At 38.7% G+C, this 20,654-nt stretch overlaps 2 protein-coding genes across 8 annotated transcripts; both read left to right on the top strand.

Moving 5' to 3' along the window:
* The first annotated feature begins 67 nt into the window (after positions 1-67).
* LOC144058856 (uncharacterized) lies at positions 68-6,579 on the top strand. 2 transcript variants are annotated; one of them, XM_077577453.1, is made up of 12 exons: positions 68-310; positions 681-713; positions 813-971; positions 1,490-1,601; positions 1,745-1,795; positions 1,888-1,965; positions 2,066-2,122; positions 2,250-2,309; positions 2,647-2,711; positions 4,225-4,330; positions 4,421-4,476; positions 4,545-6,579. In XM_077577453.1, exons 2-12 carry the CDS (start codon positions 691-693, stop codon positions 4,741-4,743), a joined length of 966 nt encoding a protein of 321 aa, XP_077433579.1. In that variant the 5' UTR covers positions 68-310; positions 681-690; the 3' UTR covers positions 4,744-6,579. The 2 variants fall into 2 exon arrangements, with proteins under 2 accessions (XP_077433579.1, XP_077433578.1); XM_077577452.1 differs by having other exon boundaries at positions 1,888-1,995.
* Positions 5,803-20,437, top strand: slc24a6a (solute carrier family 24 member 6a). 6 transcript variants are annotated; one of them, XM_077577445.1, is made up of 17 exons: positions 6,107-6,844; positions 7,007-7,124; positions 9,700-9,776; positions 9,872-9,946; positions 10,067-10,151; positions 11,626-11,729; positions 11,811-11,885; positions 12,902-12,927; positions 13,010-13,063; positions 13,142-13,278; positions 14,321-14,490; positions 15,758-16,052; positions 16,124-16,290; positions 18,221-18,335; positions 18,430-18,542; positions 19,694-19,759; positions 19,860-20,437. In XM_077577445.1, the coding sequence occupies exons 1-17, from the start codon at positions 6,833-6,835 to the stop codon at positions 19,968-19,970; spliced, it is 1,800 nt and encodes a 599-aa protein (XP_077433571.1). In that variant the 5' UTR covers positions 6,107-6,832; the 3' UTR covers positions 19,971-20,437. The 6 variants fall into 6 exon arrangements, with proteins under 6 accessions (XP_077433574.1, XP_077433573.1, XP_077433571.1 ...); XM_077577442.1 differs by having other exon boundaries at positions 6,112-6,844; positions 7,023-7,124; XM_077577443.1 differs by having other exon boundaries at positions 6,117-6,844; positions 7,023-7,124; positions 14,321-14,409.
* The last annotated feature ends 217 nt before the right edge of the window (positions 20,438-20,654 follow it).

Here is a 20,654-nt window from a genome sequence, read left to right as displayed (position 1 = left end):
TTCTGGGGCCAATCAGTGATCATGAATTAAGTAAACCATTTTGTCTACTGGTAGGGAATAACTAGCAATGAAGCATGTCAAAATTGGTGTTGTTTGGATGTTGCCAATTTAAATTTAGAGTTTAAAAATGGGCAACAGCATTTCCAATTCGTCTGCGTTGATTTTGTGTTGCGTGAAAGGTTAAACACGAAGGCTGTTGATTTATTTTTCTTTGAGATTTCATGCGTTATTTTATCGATGAACCCTAGGAACCAACGCACGGTAGCTTCCCATGAAAATTGAATAAAACAAGCAATAAAAGTGGTAACTGGTAAGTTCTGTCACACGGAGGATGTTAATGTTTGTCTCGAACCAAATACATTTCATGATAGTTTTATGTATTAGTACATATTTTTCACGTGAGCATTAAAGCTCATTTTTAACATAGCTGCTCGTGCTAGCTAGTTAGCTAGCTAGTTTGAAGGCGTAGGATGCTAAGCTAACCTTCATTACTATAGTTTTAATACTAACAGTTTAGTCTTCACCAGTCATTTCTTGGTATTTAAATTGTTTTCACAATGAGCAACGTCTTTGTTATCATACATTGGTTGCACTATTAGGAATAATATGTGTACTGTAATCTGTTATTTCAAAATTGTTTTTGTTATTGTGTTTGTCTCTCACTTATTTTGTCTTCACAGGCATAAGAAAATGGATGTGACAGATGAAAACATGTAGGTGATTTTAAATAATCACATGTACACAGGGACTTTTTTTTTTTAAATCAAGTAGGCTACTATTATCACTGTACATATTTTATTTTGTGTGTGCAGGACATTGAAGGAGATGCTCGAGAAAATTTCTGAGCTTAATCACAGTCAGAGTCAGCTGAAGCATCGAAACGCTGAGATGAGGCACTTGCTCGATGTAGCAGATGATGAGATGACCGTGCTGCGATCAGACAACGAGGCATATAGAAGACAAGTGAAAGCGTAATTATATTTTTGTGTTTACAATCACTGGCTCACAATACTGGCTCTGACTATCAGTCTTAATATTCAAATGAACCTATTTAATTTTTCCTGCACAAACTTCCTGGTGGTGTCTCACTTATGTTTTGATCTGCACTGTTATTCTTGACATACACTTGTCAAACATCCATTCTCTGAACTGCTTATTGCTGGTGTCGGGACGAAATCTCCCAAGTCACAATTTGGCAAATTTCTTCTTTTTTTTTCTTTTTTTAAAAATGTATACTTTTTGGTGTCTACAGTACTCGAGCCTATCCCAGCTGTAATTGTGCGAGAGGCGCGGGGTATATATACCCAAAGATGGTTACTACCCAATCGCAAGGGCACATAAACAACCATTCACCCTCGCATTCCCATTCATAAACATAGATAACACCTTTCTATTAGTATCACTCAGAACATAACCCTTAATGTGTTGCAATCTGTGTTTTTCTGTCTTAATTACATGCATGGATTTGTGTATTGTCCTATATCTATAGGTTTGAACAGATTGTTGTAGATGGTCAACATGTGGAAGCACAGCCTTGCAGGTTACCACCAGGAGATGAACTTGACGTAAAGCAGTCCACTGAAATTAAGCTACAAGAATTGGTAGGTTACAGCGTACGTAATTGTGTTGCTGATGCTTTTGTAGAATGTCAAAATATATCCCTGCTGATAGGATAAGGAGTAATGTTGTACTCTGAATACTGCTCATATTTGATGGATCATTTTTGTGGTTTGCTTGTCTGCAGGAGATGGAATGCAATGCGATGAAGGAACAAAATAAGAACCTGATTGCAGAGGTCTGACAACTCTTCTCTCAAGGCAACTTGCAAAAAAATCAGTAAGCAGTAGAAACCCTCTGCAACACTACTTACATTTTATTATTTGTCAGGTTCAGAGACTCCAGCATCAAAGCAAACAGGACAAGATGAGCTTGAGCAAGTTCAGTCTTGCTCTTAAAAACTTTGAGGTAAAGTCCAGCCGGATGTTATTTGTTAAGGTACTGTACCAATTTCTCTTGTTTCTATTCAACTTTCAAACCTTTGAGGAAGAATATATGTGCATGTTAGTTTAGAACAGAAGAGGCTCAGATAGAACAGCAGCAAAGGGATGAGGTCATTCAGCAGGTATGTACGGACGGACACGAAATAATCATTGTAAAGTCATTGATCTATCTGAATGCTTAACATGTTTAGCCACCGCTATTTTCATTACAGTTGGTATCATAATATAACATGTATTTGTCTGTGGTAGAATAAGTTGCAATTAAAGCAGGCAGAAGAAACAGCAGAGGAGTATTCCAATATCATCAAGGTAAGGACAGTTTGATTAGTTTGTTGTCTAAATGTATTTCGCACATTTGAGAAAATCTGACAATTTCTGGATGCATCATTGGCCTGTTGAATGAATTAACAATAGTGTCTACACTGTACAGCTTGTGTCAAATCAAATTTTGATTTGTTGAAATTGCAATACTGTGCAGATGCTGTGCATTCAAAACATATTGGAGAATGACTGCTGATAGATGGGTTATTCCAGAAACTTTATGCAAGACTGATCCATAAAAAGCAAAACAAAGGCATATCATCCGTGTTTCCTTTTGACAAACGAACGTGTTAATTGTTAATGTTTGGGTTGTGTGTACCTTGAGGATCTCAGGCTGGCAAACCGGGAGTTGAGGTGTCACTTGGAGGACAGAGAGGAAGAGGCTTTGCTGTAAGTAAATGTCCAAATAGTTGTGCCTTGAGATATACAGTAAGTGATCTGACTTTTTGAGATATGAATTCAGTGTTCCCTCGTTTCTCGCTGGTGTGACGTTCCAAAAACTACCCGCGATAATGGAAATCTGCGTTATTTTCTTTTCTTTTTTCCCGTTAATTATATATATTTTTTTCATTTATTATATATGTTTTTTCGTTTTGGTATTATTTTTTTGTTTATTATGAATGCTTTTTCATTCATCAAATATGTTTTTTTTTTCATTTATATTAATTTTTTTCCTATTAAAAGTATTTTTTTAATGTTTTTATTATACAACACAGTATATATATATATATATATAACTTTATACATGCACTTTTCTTGATAGGCGTTAACATTTTCTCACATACTGTATCTCTTATTTAAACACAGTACGCCTATACACTCTGTGTTCAAACATTTGTAGATTTTAAAATAATAATGACATAAAAATAAACTAGTATCCAAAACATTTATTTGAGAAACAAAAATATAATGGCGATTGATCAATTTTTTCCGGCCAGTATGTTTTCCTAAAAAAATTAAGAAAAATAGTAATTAAAAAAACACACATACACATCAACAAAAATGACACTCTTAATTTTAATGATGATAATACGAGGCTGAGAAATACATTTTGACCGGGAGGCTCGGGAACGCATTGCCAGGTCTGGCGGTCTCGATGCGACAAGGCTGGTCGGCAGTCTATCGGCAGCACATACCCAGCTGGTGTTATATGAACAAGCTGGAAATGGAAACAAATCGGCGGCGCGGATCTGCAATGCACACGCATGCGGTGTAATCTAGAAGTGAGCCATGGGGCGGTGGCGGACGCACGAGCGTTCCAGGGCATGAAATTAGGAAACTGTTGGGCCGCTATCTCCAGGTCGTGAACGCGACGGGTAAGGTCGGAACGTGACGAACCATACACCGTTGGAAAGGTCTTGTCGAGACAAATCCAAGGATGCCAGTATATCGCCGGTAGGACGTAGGGCTGGGGAGATACGGCCAGCCAAAGACCTCCAGAATTTTCAAAAAGTTACCCCGCTGGCGGTGGTTCCCATCCCGGGTAAAAATCAGTCGTTTGTCGGCCCTTTATCTCTTAATTTTAATGATGAAGATACAAGGCAGGACATGTAAACCCATTTTGACCAGGACCGCATCGCTGCGATGCCCCCGAAACTCCATTTGAGCGCTGTGGCCGGCGCGGGTCTGCGTGAACCATGGGGCGGATGGCAGGCAGCGCACTGAGCCATCTGACCACGGCAATGGACACTGTAAAAAAAGAAAGAAAAAAAAAGGCGCGCTGTAAAAAATCTGCGAAACAGCGAGGCCGCGAAAGATGAACCCGTAAGAAATGAGGGAACGCTGTATAGTGATGGTCCCATATTGACGGAACAAATTATGCTTGTAACTCAAAGCACCACCATATTTGTTTTCAGCAAACACTTTCACTTTGTGCACTTGTTGATTTTTTGTTGTTTTCCAGAGCTGCTCTCAGTCATTTGAAGTCTTCGCACATTCCCGGGATGTCTTTGGCAGAGGAAATCAAGGTCCTAGCCACCCCATTTAAAACCTCCATAGATTCAAGACAGGTATGAAGATAATCGCGCAAGATCACACTTTTACAGATGGTCTGATTTTAATTTAGCCGCTCAGTGATATAAGATGAGTTTTGTGTACAGGAGGAAACGGATTCCGAGGAAGCAAATAGACCTGCAGTCAAACAACAAACAAACAAGTAACTTTCCCGTATCATCTCATGTATTCTATTCACAATTCAATTCACTCATTATCTTCTCCCTGTAGGTGCGCACAAGCCAAGGAATTGTTCACCCAGAAGGTGTTTGTGTTCTGCATGGCCATTATCACCATTTTGGTCATTCTGGCTGCAGGGAGTCATGCAAGATATTTAGATTTTCTTCCGGTCCTCGACCTATGGAGGAGTGTGCACCTGACGTTACAACCCTACTTTAGTGTACACCATGGAGCCTTACCTCCTATCTGATTCGAGCAATTCCCCTTTTGTGTACTTTTAGTTCTTAATGATACCACATTTCCAGGTTGTTTTTTTAGGTGTTGATAAATATTTATTGTTTTGTGTGAAAGTAAAATGGTAAGTCGCATCTCATTTGAATCCGACTTCAAATTGAACATCCTTTGTAGCACACTAGGATGTAATGGAATTATTTGTGTGGGAAACAATTATTTGCAATATGGTCACATAGGTGAAATGCTTCTGCTTCTTTGAATTTACATAAAAAAATGTCAACAAGTTGATGAAACAAAAATGTACAACCTCCACCTCTGTACAAGAAACAACTCTCTTGAAATTGTGCTCCCATCCACCAGTCAATTGAAAAGTAAGGAGAAAAATATGTTCAGTTGGATACACCGTAGTTGTCTGAATCAGTGATTCAGGAAGGAATCGGGACCCAGAAGCACACGGCCATATTCTCCCGTTTGCACTTAAGTCTCTTTTTTTCCCCAGGCCTGGTTTGCCCACTTTCAAGGTACGTCGATTCTCCTGTCCAGACTTCTGACACATCGACCATTGAAATTTGTGTGCAACCACCAAAAATACATGACTAAGTCCCACTGAGCAAAAAGGTCACTTTCTCCTTAAGGCCACTTTTGTCCTGTCTGGTAAGACTGTCTTGATATTTATATAACAAGGCATGGAATACGCTGATTTGCTTGAATTCCAATGAAAAGAACAACTAAGGTGCTTGGTTCCAGCAACCCTTGTACGTCCCATCCGGTTGACTTAGGCCTCCTCGCGCCTTTATTCTATCAGTCTTGAACTTGGGTCTTAAAGTGATTTTAAATTGGACCTGTAAATTGGTGCTGTTGTTAAATCCAGTTATTATTATTATTATTAGTAGTAGTAGTAGTAGTAAGCAGCTGGCTAAGGTTAAGCCTCTCCTTTTAACAAAAGCACTCTTGCGACTACATTGCGACTTAATAGTAACACAATGCAGGTGAAAAATACAGTTCCCGGGGCTAGATAGGGAGCTAAAGTATTTACTTAACATGTTTTAAAAAGTCTGGAAAAATAGTACTTATTCAACTTTCTAATAAAAGTTTTTTTTTATTTTTATTTTTTATTAATTCTTACCAATTATTGTAAATGCAGAACTGGTTTTGATGGCTTGGTACAAGGAAAAAAAATACTACACACAAAGTAACTTGCATATTGGTAATCGCTGAAAGAAAAATACTTTAATTACCCATTAACCAGCATTAACCATCTGGTTGACGTCAATTCGGTCCTAGAAGATTTGTCGTCTTGGGGTTTCTTTGCATTGCGACTCTCCCGGTTTTCTTCGCTTTGTAAATCGAATTACTTGGTCAAATAGGTCAAACATGGTTGACTTTCCCTGTTTTTGTTTTTTTACGTTATTTTTTTACGTTTGTATATGATGTAGGGATCATAAGGAAAACGGCATCAGAAGGAATACATGAAGATGTACGGATATATGAAAAATCTACTTGATTTTAGTACCTACTTTACTTAGATTACTCTACGTACTCATATTACGGCCAATTGATATTAGTTTCTTCACTCCCCCAGCATTACAACGCTGCAAGGGAAAGGGCGTTCCCTGGCGGCAGAGTGTGCAATCGCACCACGAAACTGCTGCCTTCTCTCACTCCTCGGGTATTGAGCGTGCAATCAGACGTTGTGGACGTGAGATTTTACGATATGAAGGCACCCTGACGTTTTCATAGAGGAGCTGGTTGACGTTTCGACTGAGCGGGTTGACCTCTTCCATCTGTGTCGGATGCTGCTGAATGGCCGAGCCCCTTGACTCAATATCCGTTGGATGACAAGGGGGGGGGGGGGAGGAAAAAAAATCAAGAGAGGCGATATTCTTTATTCTACAGCGACCGGCTGCGTTTTTGACAAATTTCTGCGCAGGGGAGCGGCCACGATACGCCAGATAGAACGGCGACATGTTCTGAGTGCACAGGCCGGCGTGTGGTGTCGGCGGGCGGGATGAAGGCGCCGAGCAGACCGAGGCAGACGCTGCTCTTTCCCCGGCTCTGCGTCAGTGGACTCGGTCTGCTCGCAGCCACCTGGGTGTTGTATCCTAATGATGTTACAGGTGCTTACAAAAAATGCCTTTTACAATGTTCTTATACCGAGTCAAATATTCTTCTGTAGAAAGCTGGAGATTTCTTCATTATTGCATGCATTGACAATCATTTTGATCACCCTGAAAAAAACAACCTCGCAGTTTTATATAAATGTTTTTTTTTTACTATAGCTTTCCATCTTTGCAGACTCTCAGAGCCACTCTGGGGATGTTGATATCTTCTTCTCCAAAAAGGAGGTCATCACACAGAAAGATGACATCAATCAATCCTCAGACTCTTCTAAATCTGGTAAAACGTTCTCTTCTGTGTTGTGAATTTCACGAGGTGTTTTCCATCATTTATTCCTTATTACACCAATTACCACCACAAAATATACTTTGCACCACCAATATGATCAAAATTAATAATTAATACAACAGGCACCAAGTGTTCATAAAAAAAATGCTGTAAGTTGTAACGTTATACACACAGTGTGGACATTAAAGCAACACTAAATAAGATTTGAACCTTTAATTTATATTTTCAGAATTCTGCTGATGTAAAACATTGATTTACAGCTAGATTAATGAAACCTTTGTCTTGGCCTGAGGGGGTCCGTATCATTTTTTACTGGCATCAAACAACTTTGAGGTGGGTGGTGTAAACAATAAAAAACTACAAATAAAAAGTACAATTCAAGGGAAAGCAATACCGCTTTTTTCCAAAGGTGCCGCCATAATCAACGAACACCAAATGCTTCTTTTTACTTTAATATATACAGGGAAATATAAAACTGCTTTGATAATGGTTAAATTCAAACGTATTACATAAGAATTAAAGCAAACTGTTCTTAAATATGAAATGCAAATGAGGAGAAGTCAAGTCAAAAATGTTCTTTACTATAAAATGTTCTAGGCACCCCCACCAGTCCAAACACGATATTCCGGTTAATATCACGTTTGCGGAATTTGAATTAATTAAACAGCAAGATCCGCTTCAGAAGGCGGCCATTTTGCCACTCGCTGTCAATCGAAAATGACATTACAGTGTATGTAACACGGATTTATACTGTAGTATGTAAGGGTTCAGCTTGCGAACGTTACCTGACCAAACCCAGAAAAAAGGTGAGCCGTGCTTGGTCGTTACTTGAGCCTTTAGGCACTGTGATGTCATTTTGAGTTGACAGCAAGTGACACAATGGCCGCCCCGGGCCCTGAGATGGATAAAAACGGGTGCATTTTGCTGCTTAATTCATATTCCATAAACACAATAATCAAAATTAGTGGGGGCGCATAGAACATATTGTAAAGAACATTTTCGACTTGACCTCCCCTTTAAATGTAAAATACAATTGAACTGTACTTCAAAATCTACCGTGCATCAGTGCCTTTTGATTAATATCTGTGTTTTAATATTTAGAGCACTGAAGCAATAGGTCGTGCACAAATAATCTTTTATAATGTGCACTGTCTTGACAAATCATGTGCCCACCACAGTGCTGACTATCACAACAATCATGGGCCTAAACTACACAGCGAATCGTTGAGGCTCACATACTGTATCGCCTTTGAGGGCTGCGGTTGCTAAGAAACTGAAGGATGCGTTTCTGGTTGGAATCTGTGTGAATCAAAGCACTGGCGGTGACCTGCTGTAATGACCCGCTGATTAGTGTCCCTCTTCATCAATAGCGCTCTCATCACTTCAACATCTTCTCCTGTAGCCGGGGCCAATTTTGAGACAAGGTGCTCAGAGGAGCTGTGCAAGGTGATCAGAGAGACTTGTAACTCAAGACATTTAATTAGAATAGCAATACAACGTTTAATCAGGCATCTTTCAACAAGATGCGGGTTTGAGTTCGCAACGGCTTCTTTGTTCCTCGTCACATCTGTCACACTTGCGTTTACTCAACTGTCTGACCTTTCCGGTGTATGACGCTCAAGGAAGAAGTTCAGCTTTGCGGCTTTTGGAAGTGGACAACACAATTGAGAAAAGTTTCAAAGATGGCAGAGCTGAGTTGAGTCTGAGTCACAAGCAAAAAAGGGGGGAAAACTCATTTGGGATGCAAATAAAGTGGCTTAGTCATACGCTGAGCGAAAGTTCCACATAGAGGTTTTGTCAGGCCCTATTTGTACAGTTATAATGCTTGTAAAATGTCACGCAAAAGAAATGACTCAGGGATGTGATTTTTCCGCTAATTCACGGAATTCCGCTTTTTTTATCTCCCCCCCAAAAAAAAAATTCAGATTTTTTTATTTTTATTTTTTTAGTAGTTCATTGTGTATGCACATGACTCCGACAGATAACATCTTCTGCTATAACAATGACATTTGTGGTATGCTCTAATATGAGTTACTTTTCATTTGGTCATGATACAATTATTTGTTCATGAAATTTGAACTCTTCAACATTATTTATGTGTTAACTTAGTAATCACATTAGTTAGATATGATGATATTCTCAGTGATAGTTTTTAAAAGCAAAGGCAGTCCAATGTTTTTGAATGTGACTGATTTTGAGTTGACTAAAACTGCCATTTTATATGGGATAGTTCAATATACATTGAAAATTTATGCTGTTGTTTTGTCTATTTCTTTGTCATGTGAGTGCATTGAAAGTACTTAAAAACACGGAAAACCCATGAGCTCTGCCCTGCCCTGGACCTAGCTGGGTGCCAGCGGCCCCCAGACCCCCGGCTAAATTTTCAGATAATTTCACTTTGGTCAAATCACATCCCTGATGACTCAAAAAGGAAATGAGGAGGAAAAAAACGGGTTTAAACTAGAATTTTCCGATTTACTGTTTCAGTTTGAAATCCTGAAAAAATTAATTATTAATGCTTCAGTTAACAGCCCACTGTTTGTTGTTGTCGCCGTCTCTTGTTCAGCCGTCAACGAGTTTCCCGAAGATATTTTCACTCCGGAGCAGCGGAGACAGGGAGCGGTCGTCCTTCATGTGCTCTGTGTGAGTTAACAGCCGGCTGGCTGAGATAAAAAAATAAAAAAAAATCTCTTGTTTAAGACACAAAAATCACATGAGGACCTCTCTGATCTTTGCAGGCTGTCTACATGTTTCACGCACTAGCCATTGTGTGTGATGTTTATTTCGTGCCGTCACTGGAAAAAGTCTCAGAGGTGGGAGGGGATTTTTTTTTAATGTGATGCATTTCCAAATCAAAATGTCTTGTTCCTTCATTTTGGAAAGAAAACATCAAAACATTCCAGCTCGAATTAACCTCCCTTGCTGTACTGTAGAACCTGCAACTCAGTCAGGATGTGGCCGGGGCAACCTTCATGGCCGCCGGGAGCTCTGCCCCTGAGCTCTTCACCTCTTTGATTGGTCAGTACTAAGTTCATTTAATCTATTTTCTCACTCTGGAGATAACACAAACATACTCCATCAGCAAATTTGCGAGCAATCATCAACATCTTCATCTGATTGTGGCTGATGGTCCTCTAGTGAGGCATGTTTGAACGACCCAAATTGACTTGAGACCTTCCATCCACAGGGTGAGCGAAGGAGAAATTACATAACGCATATCGCTGGTTTTGGGTCGAATCCTTGGTAAAATTTGGTCAAATTAAAAAAAAATTTCAATTCTATATTGTTGGTCCATATACGCCTTTGGGTGTTATTTATGCAAATTATTGACCCATCTAACATCAAATGTAGGGCTGCTTGATTATGAAGAAAATATGAATCACGATTAATTTGGGAATAATTGTATTCACGTTAAAGACAATCGTTTGTTTTTTGGTACAAAACAAGAAAATGTTTAAACATGTAAAAAAATAAAATATGACAAATTTCTTTGAAACACTATAATCACGCAAGTTCCGTTTGGACCAAACAAGATTTAAAATTAAAAAAGGTGCAAATATGTAAATTTAAACAACTCAAAATTAGTATTAATAATCTTTTATTTTTTTATGATTATGCCGATTTTGTAATTGTGGAGTGCATTAATTGAAATTGAATTTCTAGTAAAATGGCACACTGTCTTTGACGATGCAATGTTAATGGTTGAAAACACCTGAAGTTGGTGATTTTGCAGGTAAGGTTTCCGCCCGACACCAGAAATATGGTTTCCAAACTTCATTTTCTTATTTCACAGGGTGGCCCACAAAAATCGATCCATTTTTATTTGCTGACATTTTCAATGATTTTTTTCCCTACATTTTCAGGTTAACTGTTAGCTAGACCATCAGAATTTGTGTGATACCAAAATAACAAGATTATTGAAAGCTACTTATAGCTTAAATAAAAATGCAGTCTGAAGTTTGACAAACATGGCATGGAGTGGGGTTGGGGTAAGTTTGGGGGGCGGTGGGGGGGGGGGGGGGTTGTGTGGGGACACTCGTTGTTTTTAGGCACTGTGTGATTTTACATAATAGGAGTCAAGAGTCTGGTCATTTCTTGCTTTGTGGTTGTTGGTACCCTGAACTGGTCTGATTTGATTCAAGCAGTAAAAATAACCGAGCATTTTTTCAAATGTTCTGCCTTCCAATATCTCCCACTACATTTGCATGGTGTGGAAATAAATACCAGATAAGCAGTTCAGTAATGCTTCACTCATTTCGCACAACAGAACATTTTTTAAGACAATTGTTGCTATCCGCTGAAAACATGACAGATTTGTCTCTTTTTTGGATGATAAGTTGTGGCCTCTGGCTCTCTGGCGCTAATTGTAAATGTACTTAAGTGACTTGATGTCACATTCTCAATCTGCAGACAGACAGTAGCTCAGTTCAATTGAGCAATAATAATACTTTAATTTGATAAATACTCCACTTTATCACTCTCATGTTTTCAGGAGTGTTTATCACAAAAGGAGACGTAGGTGTGGGCACGATCGTGGGCTCGGCGGTCTTTAACATCCTGGTCATCATTGGTATCTGTGGCATCTTCGCGGGACAGGTCTCACGCACGCACACAAATAAGGTCCCACTTGCTGGATTTGAGAAATAAATGTGGGATGTTTGGGTCTTCTCTCTTCAGCCAATCACTCTCAGCTGGTGGCCTTTGTTTCGCGATGCTGTCTTCTACATCTTGTCCATCGTGGTGCTCATCGCGGTGAGAAACCCTGCTCGGAAACTGCAGTTCATGTTTTCATCTCAACTGCATACGTCGTGCATCTAGGCCAGGGGTCAGCAACCTTTGCTGTCAAAAGAGCCATTTTAGGCCAAATAAATAACCAAAAATTTGTGTGGAGCCGCAAAACATGAAGGAAAGTGTTAGTCTAATGTGCTGGCCCACAACACAAAAATATGACAGCAGCATACAATATTTTCTTCTACCTTTCGTCTTCCGTTTTTGGAAATTATTCTTGGTAATTTTTCATATGAAATGTTTTATAAAAAAAAAAAAAAAAAATTGGCTATTTTTTAAATTTTTGACATTTCATAGGTATATTTTTAAATTTTAAATACAAAATTAATAATTAAAATAAATAATAATAATAATAATACATTTGAAAAAAATTATGTTTGGACATTTTATAGGTATTTTGTTAAATGTTTTTTTCTGGCTTTTTTTCTCTCAATTTACTGACATTTTTAGCAATTTTGAGGCATTTTTGGAATTTCTTCTTTTGAATTTGGACTTTTTATGGTTACTTTTTAAACATTTTCTGCCTTTTTTATTCAATTCTCTGACATTGATGGCAATTTCATGTTAATTCTGCTTTTCCTCTTCCTTTTTGGACATTTTATGGTCACTTTTGGACATTTAGGTATTTAAAAAAAATGTCTTAATGACAACCTAAAAATTTGGACTGTGACATTTTTGGGGAATACTTAATTAAAATATTTTTTTTTATTATTAAATCATTTATACATTTAAATGATATCTTATCTAATATATATATATATATATAAATATATATATTTAAAAAAAAAATATATATATATACCATATATATAAATATATAATTTCTACAGAATGTTTTTGGGGAGTTCCACAGGGAGCCATAGAAGAAGCACTAAAGAGTCACATGACCTAGACAATATAATAGTTATTTACAATTTAATATGTTGTGTGTGAGAAAACCCATCATCTTTTTATTTTTATATTTTCTTGTGAACTTGCAGGTGATCTACGATGAAAAAGTGCAGTGGTAGGACATCAGATAAATTATTATATTGTATAACATCCCCTTGCTGATTTGATGTTTTCTAAATGTATGCGTGCATCTGCAGGTGGGAGACCATAATACTCATCTCCATGTATGGAATATACATAATCATTATGAAGTGAGTCTAATCTTTGGACTTTCCTTATTTTTATGAAATTGCCGTGCCCTCTCAAGCAGCGCGTGTGTGTCTGTGCAGGTTCAATAGCCATCTGTCCAGCCTGGTAGAGCGACACTTCAGCCGTGCAGGTGAGCCGTGCCTGAGCGGTCTGCGTCGTGCGACGGCCGTGGGCAACGCCAGCGACTGTGATGCCGACACCGTGCTGCTCAAGTCGGGTACGTGCGCCCGATGCCGAGCATATCAGCTGACTCACTGACACAAAATGAGGCTGCCCCATTCGCAAGTTTTGTTCAATTGAAATCCACAAAGAGATGTTTTATTTTGAAAATCTCCACTGGTCTTGATCGTGTTGCGGTAATTGAAAACTATGCCCACAAGTTAGAAAAGCTTTGTCATCATTGTGAAGTGCATGTTTTTTTCTCCAGGTTCATACTGTGCTCCCTTTTGGAGATTTTCCCCTCCCTCCTTCCTCAAGTTTTCTCTTTTTTTTTCTATCTAAAAAATTTGGGGTGCTAATTAGCGAACCGCTCTGTTGGTCATTATTTTGTTATGTTTCTCGGACGGGTTGTGGCTGTGAAGACAAATTCCTTGTGTGTTTTTATATACTTGGCCAATAAATCTGATTCTGAAGTGCTAATGACCGCGACCAAAATGAAATTATGGAGTAGACTGGACATAATTTACACACCTTGAGCGTCATTGTCTCCTATTAGACCACGATAAGACCAGCTTGTTGAATACCACATTCAGAGGAATGGTGAATTGTAATTTTAATTATTTGTTTGTATGCCTGTCTATCAAAATATTGCATTTATAAAACCTGTCTGTGGTAAAAAATCTTTGCTATTAAATTCTGTACCAAGGTTATTGACGAAATAACCTAAAATTAAAAAAGCATTTTCGTTAACGAAATAAAATGAAAACAAAAGCACTTTTTGAAAAATGAAAACTAACTGAAACTACATTATGTTTGTAAAACTAAAGCTAACTATAATTATAGTGAAAATGTCCTTTATGTCCGTCTTTGCCAGTTAATTTCATTCAAAACAGTTTGAGAATTGTAGTTTACTTGATTACAAAATACTCAACAAATAATACATATATTAAACAAAAAAAACTAACAACATTACTCTAAAAACTAAAACTAACTGAATTAAAAAAGAAATAAAATAAAAGTCAAAACTATATATATATATAAAAAAATATCTGCAACTAACCTAATTTTCTTCCTCTATTTTCCGCCATCATCTTGATCAGACTCGTGCGCCGTGGCCGGCCAGGACTCGGGTGTGGTGATGGTGGATGAGCTGCTCAACCTGCATCCGCACCAGCTCACCTTCTCAGAGGCAAGCCTCCGCCTTCTCATCACCTCGCATTTCCCCCCCCACACCCGCCTGCGCATGGCGGGGCGCACGGTCATCAACGAGGTACACCGCATGGCTTGCACCCTTTCACTAACTCCCTCGCTCTCGGGCTGCCTCTGTGGGCCGGCCTCTAAGTGTGCTTGTCGATCTCATCGGCCTCGACCGATTGATCACACTGGGGGAAAAAATTGGTAGAAAACAAAACATTCTGTTGACTTAAAATTAGATGCGAATGAAAACTAAAATTGACATCCTGATTCCAAAATTGCAATAATTTTTTTTCTAGCACGTCATGTTTGTTGTCCACAGCTTACCTTCTAAATAAGCAAAATTCCACTGATTACCTGCAGTAAAAAAATAATTAAACAGCTGTCAGACGTAACTCAACAAAAATTGCGTTCCCAGTCTTATGCATTTGAATCTCCACTTTGTATTATATATAAAATGCATAATGAGAAACAAAGAAGAGCAACTGCCACATCTGTTGAGGCTCTAATAATGCAGTCACCATTGACGTTAACATATCAAAAACTCTAAAGCTAGACAGAAGTCCAAATAGACAAAATATCCTGGCGCCTTGAGATATGAGTTTAATTTGTTCCGTGACCGTGCTCGAAAGTCAAAAGGTAACACTTGTTTTTCAAATTACCTTTTGCATTTGAAATAGAAATGCCATTAAACAGGTCAAGCGTCCTCCCCCAAAATCTTTTTTTTTGTAATTTGTTCATTGTGGAAATAAGTTTCACAGTGACTGTCATTAAGCTGCAGTAATATTAGTCATTTTTCGCAGAGGATAAAGAATATACCCCCCTATTTTTATATTGCCTTTATATATGTGTCGATAAACCGTTTATGTTCAAATGTCTGCTGTTGAAAAGTGTTATAACCCCTCAACTCATGACTCCCATGTTACAGCATTTTGCATTGTGTGCTAGCACTAAATTAGCGGAACATGCAACAACAACTTTATGTCTGACACTAAACTTGAACAGGGAAGTGGCAGTAAACATCTTTAAGCCTCTTTCTGAAAAATTGTATTCTGTGAAACGATTAGACAGCCACTATGCATCACTTGTATCTCAAAAGTTTTCAGGTCACTCATATGTCAAGACACCACTGTATTGTATATCATCTCGAGGCTGATCAAGTCAAACAACCAATTATTTGTGTGTGTGTTGGATTTTCTCTGCTCCCTTGCATGTGTCCTCGCCATTTCCCATATTCGATTTGCTGCATTGTTACGGCGTGCACGTGATGCACGAAAGCCTGCAACTCCTGTTCCGTGCACTTTCTCGTTGTACCCGGGTTTCATTCTCCTCCCTTCCCACAGAGGCAGAGATTGATCCGAGCTCAGGTCGGGGCCAAAGACGGCGGCGCGAGAGATGGCGGCGCCAAAGACGGCGCCACCTCATCGGATGACGGCTGCGCTGCGGGCGGGCCGTGGGGGGCGGAGAACGGCTCGGTTGCCGAGGCCGACTGTCAACCTTTGGATGCCGGGAGGAGGGCGGGAAAGGAGAACGGGAGGGAGGTCGGAGGCGCAGCTCCGGCCAAAGTGGAAGAGGAGGAGGAAGAGCAGGAGGGGAACGAGGAAGAGAACACGCCATTCAAACCCTTCGTCATACCAGGTGAGCACTTGATGATTTTGTTGGTTGACTGCGATGTAAATGATTATGCTCGCGTGTGACGTCATCGCCAGACGGCTGGTGTGTGCGTGGGAAGTGGCTGCTCTCCTGGCCTGTCAGCCTCTTGCTTCACTGCACCGTGCCCGACTGCAATCTTCCGCAGTGGGAACGCTGGTACCTGCTCACTTTCCTGTCCTCCACACTCTGGATCGCCCTCTTCTCCTACCTCATGGTCTGGATGGTACGAATGACACATGCACCGATGCACACCGAGCGGAGCTGATAGTAGGCTGGCTTTTATTATTTTTCAGCAGCTTTCAAAGCAGACTTGTTTATATCGCCAGCCGTTTATATAAATAGATTATTGGTCTATTTTTTATTTTTACCTTTTTAAAAATTTTATTAATTTAAATAAAATTTTTAACCTGGATTTAAAAGCATTCACACTCGGGGCTGACATCTGTTGGCCCCTTAATCCAATTGTGTGCAGCATAACAGCTAAATGCTGTTTCATAGTTTAAATACCAGGGGTGTGCCAAAAAATCAATTCTCATAAGAATCGCGATTCTCATTTTGTACGATTCAGAATCTATTTTAAATGTCCCAAAATCGATTTTATTTAAATTATTTTATACTGTCTTATACTGTTTGTTTGTGTGTGCCTTTATTGGGAGCGCTGTTCATGTTGTACCCGATTTGGCCACTTGAGGGCAGTGTGGTTCCACGCGGTCTGATACCCTGTTAAGTTGTAGTAGAGAGTTGAAGGAAAAAGTCAGCGTGGAGCCGTTCTTTTGCGTAATAAAAGTGCCGCGAGTAGCGCACTAAATAGCATTAGCGAGTTAGACTGGAGTAGATCATTACGATTCCTTGAACATCTCTAAATTGAAGCAAAAATCATTGTCAATCTAATCATTTTGAATCAAAAATAGTTCTGAATCGAATCGCACACCCACAAATCGGAATCAAATCGAATCGTGAGACATTTAAAGATTCCCTAAATATAGTATTCTGGTTAATATTGCATTAGTGGAATATGAGTTAAGCAGCAAAATCCTGCAGTTTTTATTATCTATTATTATATATAATTATCACAAGGCGGCCATTTTTCCACCTGCTGTCGATTGAAAATGATATCACCGTTGCTCGAGGATTAGGAAACGACCAATCACAGCTCAGCTCTTTTCTGAAGCAACTGGCAAAGTGGCTGACCCCTGAGATGGATAAAAATGGCTGGATTTTGCTCCATAACTCATCTTCCACAAATGCAATATTAACTCATTCACTCCCAGCCATTTTCCCTGAAGCAATTCCCGTCACTCCCAGTTGTTTTACTGGATTTTGACAGATTTTGCAAAACCCACAGAATATTGTGTTCTATCTGTTTACTTTTTTGCAGCAATTAGCATTAGAAAAGAGCTATAAATGTGAGTAAATGAACTTTTTTTTCAACATGGCCCTGGTTGATCTCCTTTGCTCTGCTGCCACCTGCTGGCCGTTTGTGGAATAACTACCATTTCTTCAACTGTTCTTTGCAGTTGGGAGGCTGCAGCAAAAAGCCTTATGTATCCTCACGCATTAAAAAAACAAAAAAACATAAAAACGTATAAATACATCTTTGGTAGTAGGTGATGTCTGTTCGGTGCTGGATTTCACTTTTCTTTTTTTCTTTGATCCTTCCTCGGGTCTCCTGACCACCTCACAACTCTTGCTGGATTCTGAAATATTCGGTTTAGGCGAACGGTACGGGATTTTTAAAAGTTTTTTGGTGAATCAATGAGTACACACTCACACGCACATACAAAAAAGAGGGAAAAAAAGAGAGAGCAATGATGATGACATGTCGAATCGGTAAGATTACCGAATGAACAATACTGAGCTCTCAAGAGAAAAAAATAAAAATAAAATAAATAATAAATACGTCTTTGGGACACTTAAAATAGAACGTATTTATACGTTTTTGGGAGCAAATGTGCTAACCAGAATGTCATGTTTCGACGAGTGATGTCACATATAAACATATTATTGTCAAGAAATGTTTAAGGTTGACTTCCCCTCTCAAGTCAGTAAATATTAGAATTTCTGTTGACGAATATAAACAAATCTACAAGTGTGAATTCAAAAATGGAGTTATCCCATTCCAGTTGTCACATGATATTTTCAACCCTGTCCAGGTGACCATCATCAGCTACACCCTTGGAATTCCAGACGTCATCATGGGTATTACCTTCCTGGCGGCCGGCACCAGCGTACCCGACTGCATGGCCAGCCTGATTGTCGCCCGACGAGGTGCGAGTCATGGTCAACGCAACGCACTTTTCAAGCCTCGTCAGTGTCTACCAACAGTAAACCATGGATCTCGCTGTGTGTCGTTTTCCCGCAGGCATGGGCGACATGGCCGTGTCCAACTCCGTTGGCAGTAATATCTTTGATGTGCTGCTGGGCTTGGGCTTCCCATGGGCGCTGAGGACACTCATTGTCAGCTACGGCTCGGTGGTAAGCTCGGGTAGTACATTCCGCTCATTGAACTTCAAGGGATTTTTCTGTGAGGAGGATATATTCTGTGAGGTGTGATTATTGCGCAGCGTTTCACTGCAGGGAGAGAAAAAAAAAAAGTAAATGAGGCAGAAATATATTCTTAACTAGGGCATGTGTCGCTGCATAAATAATAATGATGTTTCCGTCTTCCAGAAGCGGTAGCCAAAAATATTAGCATAATGCAAGCTCATGCATTTAGATTTTCATTTAACTCATCAACACTGGTTTGAAATGGGGTTATAAAAACGGTTTAAGATTTTTATTATATATATATATATATATATATTTTTTTATCAAGTTAGTTTTCATTCATTTTTAGAGCAGGTTTGTTAGTTTTATTTTTTCGAAAATGCTTCATTGTAGTTTACTTTTTATTAGTTTCAGAATTAATTTTAGTTTTTTGGGGGTCACAAAAAAGTACCGGTATTATACAATAAAGTAAAGTAGTAAACGAAACGAGTGCCATCTATAAGAGTAAAAAAATACCACAAGTGCTTCATGAAGCTTCATTTGTCCGTGTCACTGCTAAACAGCAGTACAGAATTAAGTGGATTTAAAATAAACCAAAAGCTGATGTATGAAATTAATTGACCAAGATGAAAACAAAGGCCATTTTTGCTACAATCACTTTGTTCTAGTTAGTTTTGTAAATGTTAAGTTATTTTTAATTGTATTTTATTTTTCAATGGAAGTGTATTTTATTCACTTGGTCAAAAAAAAAAAAAAAAAAGAGTTCTCTTTGTTGTTTTGAGTATTATTATTTTTTTATATACATTTTTTTTCTTTTGTTTTTTTCCGATTTTTTTCTGTTTAAATTTTTTTTTTCTGTCATAAAAAAAATCTGAAAAAAATAAAACAGGAGTAAAAAAATACTCAAAAACAAAGCCTCCCATACCCTCCTAAAAATATATATATATATAAAAATTAAAACTTTTTTTCTCTCTTTTAAAGTGAATGCAATACGCTTAAATACATTTTTATTTTATTTCCATAAATAACTTTTTTTTTTTTCACTTTTGGCTTTAGTGATTTTGTTAGTTTTCATTAACTATAATTAACCTTGGTTGGAAATCAAAGCTGTAAGTGACCCAATATTTCTGTTTCTTTAGGTGACAATCAACAGCAAAGGCCTGATCTACTCTGTTATCCTGCTCTTGGCCTCAGTTATCCTCACTGTAAGCACGTCTGACTCAAATTTATGTCGGATTTATCGGCAGCCACTTCATTGTTTTACAGGTTCTATGAACGACAAACATTTTTCCGTCCATGCTTCAGGTCCTGTGCGTCCATCTGAACCACTGGAAGTTGGACCGCAGGTTGGGCTTCTGGCTCATGCTGCTCTACGCCATCTTCCTCTTCTGCTCTATCAGCTTCGAGAGGCTGTAGACGAGAAGACACACGCGCACACAGGCTTTTTTCGCTGGAATGAATTTCACGCCTCACGTCTAAGAGCTCCCTTTTGATAAACAAGTATTTTACATGGTTTTGTACCTTCACTTCTGCACATCACCCACAGACAAAAAAAAAAGAATACAGTTTGTATTCTACCTGCTGAACTTTGTACTGTGCAAAAATGTTCACTATTATTTCATCACCGGCACACCTTTATGGGAAATGACATGGCATGTACTTGCTTATTTCCATTTTAGTTTTTCTGCATAGTTTTGTCATGCTTTTGATGTGTGGTAGTTGTAAATGACTAACTGATCACGCGCTAGAGATTGGAACTAAAATGTATGTGTTGGCTTTTTGTGCTGGGAAAAAGACAAACACTTGCTTTGATGATTTTGAATGTCTGTGCCAGGAGGGTGTACTTTGCTGGTGAATTAAAATGCTCCATTATGTGAAAATTATTCTGCACTCAGTTTTTCGGTGATATCAAAAAGTCTAGTATTGGTAGTGAGTCATGAACTTTATATCATGGATTGTTACCGGTTCACTACTCACAAAAAGCTGAACATTCAGTTTACTGAAATTTCACTTTTGGGATCTTTCAATTTTTATAGCATAAATTGGATACGTCAAGGGGGCGGGGCTTTTACATGTACCTGTAGCTGACTCAGCCTATCA

This window comes from Vanacampus margaritifer, chromosome 10, assembly GCF_051991255.1.
Source record: "Vanacampus margaritifer isolate UIUO_Vmar chromosome 10, RoL_Vmar_1.0, whole genome shotgun sequence".
Lineage (NCBI taxonomy): Eukaryota > Metazoa > Chordata > Actinopteri > Syngnathiformes > Syngnathidae > Vanacampus > Vanacampus margaritifer.
The sequence above is the reverse complement of the archived record's forward strand: the minus strand, read 5'-3'. Positions and strand labels throughout refer to the sequence as shown.